Source organism: Cydia pomonella, chromosome 19 (assembly GCF_033807575.1).
Source record: "Cydia pomonella isolate Wapato2018A chromosome 19, ilCydPomo1, whole genome shotgun sequence".
NCBI classification, from domain to species: Eukaryota; Metazoa; Arthropoda; class Insecta; order Lepidoptera; family Tortricidae; genus Cydia; species Cydia pomonella.
The window spans coordinates 4357690-4368506 of NC_084721.1; the positions used below are offsets into that span (position 1 = coordinate 4357690).

Genomic DNA, 10817 nt, shown 5'->3' on the forward strand with positions numbered 1-10817 from the left:
AGTGGTACATAAACTGAACATACCTGTAACTTTTCATTTCGTGCATATAGGTCCAAACCATCTTGAGGTATCCCCTGCTTATTCAAGTACATCATATGACGGATTTCACGCAATAACATTTCCAGCTGAAAAAGTCAATTAAAAAAGAACAGAATTACATGCCCTGGTACAAAATGTAACTTTATTTCTGATGGATTCATCATTCACGGCTTACCACAAAAGAGATTTTTTTTAAATGATTGTTAAGGCTAGGTATTTCAGAATCATCGATGAATCAATACATCACCATCTATTTAATTAAAACATTCACTGCCAGCGACCCGCTTCTAGGAGGGTTCATTGTTAGTAGAGCGTAGGTAGCTTGCGCTGGCAGTGAATGCGTTAAACACACTGCGATCACGTTTTCAAAGTAACAATACAACACGAAAATTTAAGTTTTGTTCCTTACCTCAGGACTGAAGTTATTTCTGACAAACGGCGGATCTCGATAAATAAGGTTCTTGGCCAAATGCATCTTGCATACCCCCGGCACAGTGGCGCACCAAGCTTTGAACGACTTGTCGTCCACAGAGTTGAGGTAACCAAGCATTTCGTTGGCCTTCTGTCGCATGTATAGGGCAGATTCTGATTGTACTATGCTGCAAGTTACGGTATATTATTATGTTAGCGGTTGGTATTGAAATAATGTACGGGGCCATATAGCGGCACCTGTTTCAAAATTTTGGCTCCAATACTTTGGAGTAGGTACTTTCCGTATCTTAGTAATTCCTTTCTCTGTATTTACAGCAAAGCAGAATTAAATAGAATTACCATTTTTACGAGATGCCTATCATTATCTAATTCATATATAGGTATTTAAGGTAGATAATCGAGGAGAGCTTATCGAAGGGCCAACCACCCAACGATCTGAAGATCATCATATAGAAAATATAGACAATGGAGAAGACCCAAACCCTCAACATTTGGTATGCTTTAGCATTAATTAGTGCTTCCCTATAAGTATTTAACTTAAACATATTCGCTTCGATGGCAAATTTTTAATAACGTGCACCCGCTTGACGTTGCGGGCGCCCTTAGGAGGCAGTGGGCTGTTACCTTTTCAAACTCATGATAAATACTTACGGGTCTTCTAAGACCACGAACTCCTGTATGGGCTCTTCTATCCTCCTGCGCAGTTTGTTGATCCACCACATCATGCCGGCGACGGGTGGGAGGTACGCGTCCACCATCGGCCTTTCTGCGCTTTTACCCATTTTCTGCATAATAATCATGCAAGTATAGTTAAGGTTTTTTTTATGACATAGAAGGCAGCAGACGAATCTCCTGTAGGCCTAAGATGGTCGGCTCTTTATCATTTGTCACCATGCCTGTCACGTTCTAACAAGTATGTAAGTGCGAAAGTGACGGGCATATTGACAAGTGATAAAAAAAGAACCATGCTGCCACTGCAGGGCTAAAGGCGATTTGTCACCTATTTATGTCACCCTATGCTGAGGACATGTCATTGTGGACGGTTTATAAAGGTGGCGAACTAGGATTATGGACGAAGCGGTCCTGAGCCAATAAATTCTATTTAAGGTACATATAAGTTATTAAGAAAAGTAAACATCTTACCGCCATTTCTTCGTCAAAGATTTCTTTCACGCTGTCCAAATTGTCATGCATCATATCCATCAATTTCTTCAGTTTCGGCTGAACCTCGGCTTTGATGATGGGACGGTGATACAGATCTCCGACGATTTGGAAGAACTGGAAGGAAGCATAAGCATAAGGAAGAATAAGCATATTGACTAGACCTTATGTCGTTGCAATTAAGTTTCTAAAATTATCACTTAACTGTGTCGACTATGGTGCTTGAAGTAAGTAAATGTAGTGTAAAACTACAATATACCAAACTTCGACAATAATCGATGGTGTGGTTGCTGTATTGCCACTTTTAGTCGCAATGTTGCCAAACCTTTTTACCCTAGTAACTTTCTGCGAAAAGGAACTAATAATTACAACATTCACAAAAAAGAAGCATAGTCTGCTCTTACTTTAAATATTTGCTGCATGTTATGACACTCGTCGAGCCCCTGCGAGAACAGCGAAGCGAGTCTCCGATCCATTTGGTTGAGCACACCCATATGTTTCTCATAGTCCGGAAGAAAACTGTTGTCTTCCGGATCCGCTGGGTCGTAGGTAATGTTGCCGAGATTCTGGTAGATGAGCGTGTAGTCTTCTAGCACCTGTAGATTAGAATGGTCGTTACAATAGCACTTGGTAAACTGATAATTTAGAACATCAGTGTCCAAATATTCATGTGACTGAAGATAAACTGCTCAATGAATTGCACTAAAAAGTAGCACTTTAGCCTTGAAGGAGCCAATCATACAATACGGTCAATATGATACGGCAAAACGTTGACTCGTGTAGTTTGCCCTGTGGCAACCATATCCGTCACTAAAAAAAGCCGTGAAATTCAAAAATTACGTGACGCTAAGTTCCTCCGTCAAGTTTTACACTGTAAAGTATGGCTCACCCATACATTGACAAGAGTGCCAAGCCGGGGCCAAACTTAGCGTATAAGGATTCTAGTTTCTACTCTAAAGCTGGCCGCTTGAGTAGGCGTTAAAACGCATGAACATGCGGTCGAAGTTAAACGACCAGCGGATTGGAATCCACCTGAGCATAGTTGGGGTGAGGTAAACAATAAAAAATCTCACCTTCATACACTCGACACTGATAATCTTCCCCCGAATCCCGCAAAACTCCACCTTCTCCAACTTCAATATCTCCACAGTAGCTTCAAGTATAGATTCTATCATCTTCAGCCGCTTCAAGTAGGTGTTGAACCGCATAAACACGCGGTCGAAGTTGAACGACCAGCGGACTGGAGTGATGCCGGGAGGGAAGAAGGATTCAATTTTGTCGCGGTTCATTTCGTATGTGGCGCTGGAATGGGGAGGGTATTATGTACATGGAACCGCATCGTATAGCTTAATAGCAAAATAAGGTTGATTTGTCAGTTGTCGTCTGACGTTGTTTATAACGAGGAAAAAACAGTGAATTGAGTGGAAAGTCTTTTAAGGCTAGCTAACTGAGTACGCACTCATGATTCATAATGTTATCGGCCTCGATACTAGAGATCACTTTTATTCCCTATTTTTATGAGCCGCTTCGCAATATAATATCCCAAAGCCATTTTAGTTTACCGCTGTCGTAGTACCTAGGGCCGGACAATAATTGTGCACCCTACGTAAGTTCTGTTCGCAACACAATCTTCCATCTCTTCAAGATGTCCGAACTGGCGGATACGTAGGTGTATGGCTTTAAAGGCTAACCCTTATACTGATGTAAGATTATGTACTTCCTTGCGTTAATTTCAGGACTGCACCTTGTACAACAATTTTACTTTTACCGCTTCGAATAAAACGTGCAAACTAGGCTTCCCCATCATATGATCGCTTTTCCTCACAAACTGTACTTACACAAAGTGGTTCAGATTAGTAAGTCCCTTCCTCAACTTCATCAGCTGTTCATCAGCTTCTCCTTGGAAGAGGGACGGTGGGTCGATAGAGTTGGAACACTGCATTATCACCAGATTGCACACCTCACGAAGTAGAGCTGTGAACGAAAAAGTAGATTAAAAATGGGAAAATTTGTTTAATATGACCACATTTACACATTTCTGGCATTCAGGATCACGGCCTTAAAATCACCCATTATATCCATCGCTATTTCAGCACTACGGGATAAAGTTTTGATATGCGATATTATTATCTGTCCTCGTTTCACGCGACTAAAGCGGGGTTATAAGGGAAAGGAAGGGAACATCATTGAATTTATGGAATTTATATACTTCTCTCTTTATATCGACACATAGACCGAGAACGCATGGAAGAGCTATTGGTCCACGAGACACCTCATGAAGGGAGACCTGCCTATATCACTCAAACGTAGGCTCATGGACATGTGCATAGGTACTTCTAGTCCTCACTTACGGTGCTCAGACTTTGTCTTTGACAGAAGCTGTAGTAATGTAGCTCGAAAAGCGGCCAAGTTTAAGTGGGACTGGGCTGGTCACGTAGTGGTCGTATTGTGGGTCAAGGGCCAAGATAACCACGGAGTAGGTGCCCTACGAGTCAAACCGGGGATCTAGCAGACCTCGTCGGCGATGACGGAATAACTTAGACTCCTTTTTGAGAGACTGGCCAGTTGTAGCTCAAAACTGGGACGAGTGGAAGAAGAGTTAAATTTGTTTCTGTAATAACTTAATTAAAACGCCTTTTTGGCTGTGACGCAGAAACAATGTGACTTGTTTTAGACATACCTACTATCAGATATTAAAGTTTTACAGGAATCTCGCTAAATTTTTATCTGTAAATAATAAAAACTTTACTTATTCGTTGTAATGTTTAAACGAAAATATTTATTTTTTACCACGAGTCATAACATTTTTTGCTCCTTATGATCTCAGGAATACGTGGTTAAAATCTAGCGGGTTTGATAGGCCCACGGTGTACATTCTTCTAAGTAGTAGAAGTTATTTATCTAACGCCCTCCATACATGACGACCCTGCCAGAATCGAACCTGATTTTTTTAACTCTCCCAACATATTTAGTGCTGGAAAATGAAATGTAATCAAAACATACGTATAAGTTTCTCAACGTTGCAAAAGTATCTGGAGCTGCCCCACAGCAGACCGATGCAGTGGAACATGGGCCGGATGTTCGGCTTGGCGTCCTGAAAGTCCGTGCCCTCGAAGTTCTCGAAATGGGCCTGCAGTGGCCTTTGGTACACGTAGATGTCCCGACATTCTACCACGCCTGGAATTACAAAAATGTTGTGTTGGGAGGATATAATGTGTACCTCCATACTATAAAACTTACGGTCTTTATAATACCTTACAATTAATTTGGCATGTTATAGAGCCTCTTATGTTTCAATAATTGAATTTATCTCTTATGTTTCAGTGTGTACTACTACTTTTAAACCGAATAAGTACCTAATAAGTAGATGGTTATTAACTTTACCAGCAATAAAGGTAAGCAGATTTTTAATGCACTCCTGATACACCCTATTCGTTGCCTCGAGATAATATGAAGCCACGCGCTTCATGTGCGGATCACGTAGTTGTCCCCCACGCCACGTCGCCACGTAGTAGATCCCCTCTAGGTTCTTTAGACTGTTCTATTTACTTCGATTATTATAGATAATGATAAACTTTACCAGCCACAACGTTAGTGAGCAGATTCTTGAAGCACTCCAGATACACGCTATTCGTTGCCTCAAGATATGAAGCCATGCGCTTAACGCGTGGATCACGCAGCTGAGAGTAGATCCCCTCTAGGTTCTTTAGTCTGTGTGTGTAAAAATCCAAGTCCGCCATTGGCAAGGGAAACTTGGTACGCTTGAATGCTGCAAACATGATCATAAATTACGATGTCTTCGGGCAAAAAGAAAGATAGGTATTATTGTCTGTTGATACATCGCTTGATTCTAATTATCTATATTCTATAAGGTAGATTGCGACCGACAACATTTTGGTTGAAAATGGGTAAAATAATAAAATGTGTCGTTCCTCATAACAAGGGAACCAGGGAGGGAGGAGGAGTCCATACTCTTAGATATGTATTGTCTCTATATTTATGTAGGTATCTATCATAAAAAGAAATTACCTATGTAAGAGTCTTCTGATAACAAGTCATGGATTTGCTGAGTCCACTTTATAATAGCGCCTTCGATATTGGTCTTCAGATGCAGGTCTAGATCTTCGCCGTCACTGCACGAGATACATACAAATTTTGTAATAAATAATACCTATAAACGTTCGTTTTTTATATGCCAAATCCGAAGAAACAGAAACCATACACTAAGTACTCCTAACCAAACAAGTTTGTAATAGCATCAATTACAAAAAACATTGAATATCTAATGAGTACCAATAGAAGCTAAGCCTTCGAAAGGTGCTTATAGTGACACCTACCGCAAGAAACAACCGACTTGTTAAACGACACTGAAGCACTGCGTCGCAAATATTATTGAGAAATCGTCAGAACAATGCGTTATAGTCAGACCAACATAATTTGGCAGCGATTTTGATAGCCCAGCACAGGTTAAGTAAACGTCATAATTTCATAGAAGTTTGACGTTTAAAATAACACTTGCACTGTCTGCGCTGCCAAAATCGCTGGCAACTTATCTTGGACAGATGGAATACCACCCTTAGCTATCCGTTATAGGAAATGAAGATACTCAAAACACACCCCACTTCTCAGTAGGAAAAGGCACGAAATTCAAATTTTCTTTGGGAGATCACCCTTGGCGGTTACATTTTTAATTTATTCTACTGAAATAGATTTGTTGGGTAGTTAAAAAAAAAACAAGCTTACAAATTTGTTATACGACAAATACGTTAGTCGTCATTCTAAGATAATTCACCTTTCTTTAAACTTGGCTTCCGCTTGGAAGATGTTCTCCACCCCCGCCGGCATGGGGAGCATCACTTGACTGGTCATTTCACCTTTTAGCTGCACAAAGTAATTCTGTATTAGTTACAAATGTTTGCTGCCGTATCTTGAATTTAATCTTTCTGATGAAAATCTCGTGCATATTTGCTCTAGAATAACGCTTTTTTTATTTACTTACTATAAATCGTGTCTTTCATGAAGACGCGTGCCTTGACTCATAATGTCATGTTATTAAAGGTTAGATTTGACAAATCTGCGCGTCACCGTGGATGACACGAACTGTAACATCAACACCCTCAACTGACCTGCTTTAAGCAATAAGGAACGAACCCTCCAGCAAAAACCCGCTCCCATGACCCATATACTCGTAATCAAAATTTCGCTCATATTTTAAAATTATATGTATGTTGAACGCTTTTATACGCATAGTACGATTTTTCGACCACATTACGTGTTAATAGAATTTCAACCTAAAAATTCGAATTTAAAGTTCAAATTAAATTGGACTTTCGCTCATCTTCAAATAAATGATTAAAACTTAACTAATCGGAACATACATACGTAGATTGTATGGGAAATGCCGCCTGGAAAAGTGTCAAATTACATGTTACGAAGTTTTGTACGTAATATTTCTGTGCGGTCTAATTTATTTGTATTAAAATTCCCAGCAATAAAAGCGAATACCAGATATATATTTCTATATTACATCGGTGGCAAACAAACATACGACCCGTATGATGGCAAGCAGTCTCCGTAGCCTATGTACGCCTGCAACTCCAGAGGAGTTACATGCATGTTGACGACCCTAACACTCCGCACCCTCGTTGAGCTCTGGCAACCTTACTCACCGGCAGGAACACAACACTATGAGTAGGGTCAGGCTGGGATATGTTAGGTACTTATTGAAATATTCATGTCAAAATCTTGTTTCAAAATGAGAATGTAACTTCGATTATGTGGCGACGGTTAAACTTGAACCTCATCTCAAACTCTTAGCGCCACTTGCACCATCCCACTAATCCGGAGTTAACCGGTTAAACCCGGGTTAGTGGGATGGTGCAAGTAGCGCTTAGTTAGTTATGCTTGGCATTTTCCGCAAATCGACAACCACTGTCCCTATTTTGCGTGTCTCATACTCTTTATAACAGACCAAGACCGTACATCGGATCCTTCTTACCGGATTAAAAGCCAGTTGCCCCAACCACAGTTAATAGACTGATCAACGTCAGAACGTCACGCGGCGTATTCCCATACACAAAAATTTTGAGAACGCTTTAACGATTTTGGTGCAATCGATCCTTACCCTTTTCCAGGCCCCAGCAATCTACAAGGTTTTCACAAAAAAAAAAACAATTTGTTTAATGTAATAGGACTAATAGGCAGCAAACGAGCAGACAAGATAAAGATAGTTTATTATTCAAGTAGGCATAATACAATGCGCTTATGAACGTCAAATAAAGCTACACCGGCTCTAACCCTACATTTCTGACCCGAGAAGATTTAAATCCCCCCTCAATTAAATTTGAGCCGCCTGATGGGAATCGGTCAAATATCTTCCATTTGAAGACAAGTAACATTTCCCGAAAGTACAATCTAATTTGAACCTTAAATCGGAATGCTAAAGTTGAAAGTATATGGTGCCTATATGGTTGATAAATCATACTATGCCTAGAAAAGGAATAAACAAAGGAAAAGACACGACACTTTCTTTAAAACTATTTTAGACGGCAACATCGAAGCAATAAGAGGAAGAGGAAAACCACCAGCAAACTACACGCAGCAACTGAAAGGAAAAACAAATGTCGTGTCTCACAGTGGGACCTACAGAACTTGCTCTTAAATGTTGATGATGATGAAAGAAAAAGAAGTATGACGCCATCTAGGTATAAAATAGGTATATAATCTACTGTAACTATTATAGTTATGATTAACCTGGTGCATCAAATTCCTGAGTTCATCAATGTGCCTCTTCATATCATTGCAAACGATTTTAGGCCATCCCTTTTGGTTTTCCGGGTTGCAGAGTAGCGGCCCGATCACCTCTTCGGCCATGATACTCAGATCCAAAAGCACGTTACCAGACATCTCCCCTACTGTGACGCACTGCAATATTTTATGGCGTAAATAAAACAGACAAAGATAAAGATCACAGCGCACGATGTGTAAAGTACAAACCTTACACATCGTGCGCCATAACTATCATCAAAGACGTCAACGGACGTGCGCGATTTAACCCAAAATCAACCTTCCTACAAGCTACAAGGTTTAAAATGACGCGCCGCGCACGATCGACGTGGCGTTCATAGGATTAATAGCACAGGCGGGATAAATGGGCCGTGCAGACGGAGACGCCAATTCGGTTCGCCAATTTCACGAATCACGATTTCGAAGATTATGACCGATAAGAAGGAAGAGCATGCGCGTTTGGGGGTAGGTATTATTTTTAATTACAGCGCTTTAAAATCGCCATAAATCTAAAATTGCTGAATAAATTGTTTACGTGTGGATGCTAGACAACATTGACGCCAATTTCTTTTCTGATCAATATTTTGATTTGTGTTTTTTAAGTAGGTACACAAAAGAATTAGGTATAAATATTCTATCGACTAAAATCTACTAGTTCCAGATAAGTAATAACCTGCAGCTCCAACTCCATCAGGGAATTGGGGCTGAATGAACGCAGCTCGCGATCGACAGCCCGCCTGTTTCCGGCCGGGCGTCCCTACATACATCTACCCAAGAGATCCGCGTGTAAAAGGCCTTGCGCCATGCCTTCCTATCTTCAGCAACCTTTCTGGCCTCGCTCCATCTCAACCAGACCGCTCGTAACCCACTTATGACGGACTGCTGCCAAGAGCGTACAGTGTGCTATTTTACCTTCCGAAAATTGGCTGAAATGAGGGCCTCTTCAGCAACCCTCAAAAAGTAAACCATCTTGCCTCTGCTGATTGGCGGAAAGGTCAAAGAACATGTTAAAAGTCCAGCTGTGTTCATACGGAATACGAGGATTGGAGACTTTTTATTTTCAAACCATCTGTATAAGACATGCTGAAAAAGAAATTTTACTTAATTTACTTGTAGTAATTGTAACCGCGGTCGGCAAAACGTCCCACTTTGTCGCTTGACATAAGGTCGAGATTTCTTCGTTTCTTTAACGAATATATGATGTACATTACCATGCAAACTTCCACCGAAAATTGGTTTGAACGAGATCTAGTAAGTAGTTTTTTTTTAATACGTCATAATTGGTACGGAACCCTACGTGGGCGAGTCCGACTCGCACTTGGCCGGTTTTTTATTATTGTAGGAATGAGTTAATTATTGCTAGGTACTTACTCGTCGTATTGAAAAATATCAAAAAGAAGTAGGGCCGCAAGAGTATGCCATTATTACCTTAATTTATTACCCAGTTATTACCCTGCTGACTTTTTAGCTTTTTACTGTGTTTTACCAATTATGATCTTAATAGTTATGAAGCTAATAATGATATTGGTTAAATATTGGTATGTACATTGAACTATTATTACTACGTATAGAACCGGTACAGAGAACCAGTATTTTGCGGCATGAGTTGTTGTCGCTGTCGGCCGACAACCTAAACGCGTAAGCGCCGTGAAATTCATGGCGCTTACAACATTTTGGTCGCGTGGTACAGGTTGCGAAAGCGACAATTTCATTGTTTGGTATAGCTTCTTTATAACAAGTAATAATAACTCAATGGGTATGTTAAAATTTTTACCCTGTCATCTGAGGATATGAACTTTGCCCATTTGTCAATTTTCTGTTTCAGCGCCTTCAATAAATAATCTTGCATAAATTCAAGCCGTTTGTCAACTTCTTCCTATGTAAACAAATAATGCTTTGGTAAACAAGTACGTGATTAATTTAAGTACAAGCTTTATAAGCTAGCATAAATATTTTTGCATTACTTACATCAGTCATGTTGGTCGATTCCACTAGTCAATCACATAAAACGAGTAAATATTGTGTTTACGAGCACATTCTAAATAAATATATTAATATTTAATTATTATCTTTTAGAAATTATGTGCACAAATCAATATTGACCAATTTTGTTTATTGTGCTGTCTAGGCAACGTACATAAAGTTTGAAATTTTAAATTTCGAGCCATGATTTTGACGCCACAGACTAGAAACGACATATCGAGGCACATGTTTCATAAAAACATTAAAAGTTAGATACGTTTTATAACGTAGCTCAAATAATTTGAAGTTTACTTTAGTGTTGCCATACTATTCTGAAGGTTATATTGTATGTCAGAAGGTAAATTGCCTCAATTTATTGGTGATCCAATTTACTAAACTATAGTTTAGTTATAACTAGACATATTTGAGCTAATTCA

General features: G+C 39.8%; 1 protein-coding gene across 1 annotated transcript in view; it reads right to left on the minus strand.

The window, feature by feature from the left end:
- Positions 1 to 10686, minus strand: part of LOC133528195 (dynein beta chain, ciliary-like) — a 62002-nt gene extending 51316 nt beyond the window's left edge. The window contains exons 1-15 of the mRNA XM_061865459.1: positions 10387 to 10686; positions 10193 to 10294; positions 9331 to 9501; positions 8386 to 8556; positions 6425 to 6513; positions 5662 to 5765; positions 5213 to 5401; positions 4636 to 4809; positions 3471 to 3606; positions 2706 to 2934; positions 2037 to 2228; positions 1615 to 1749; positions 1123 to 1256; positions 449 to 638; positions 24 to 125 (exon numbers count right to left, since the gene is read on the minus strand). Of these exons, the coding sequence (XP_061721443.1) occupies positions 24 to 125; positions 449 to 638; positions 1123 to 1256; positions 1615 to 1749; positions 2037 to 2228; positions 2706 to 2934; positions 3471 to 3606; positions 4636 to 4809; positions 5213 to 5401; positions 5662 to 5765; positions 6425 to 6513; positions 8386 to 8556; positions 9331 to 9501; positions 10193 to 10294; positions 10387 to 10395 (2127 nt within the window). The 5' untranslated portion in view covers positions 10396 to 10686. The remainder of the gene's footprint in view (positions 1 to 23; positions 126 to 448; positions 639 to 1122; positions 1257 to 1614; positions 1750 to 2036; positions 2229 to 2705; positions 2935 to 3470; positions 3607 to 4635; positions 4810 to 5212; positions 5402 to 5661; positions 5766 to 6424; positions 6514 to 8385; positions 8557 to 9330; positions 9502 to 10192; positions 10295 to 10386) is intronic.
- Between the last annotated feature and the right edge of the window lie 131 nt (positions 10687 to 10817).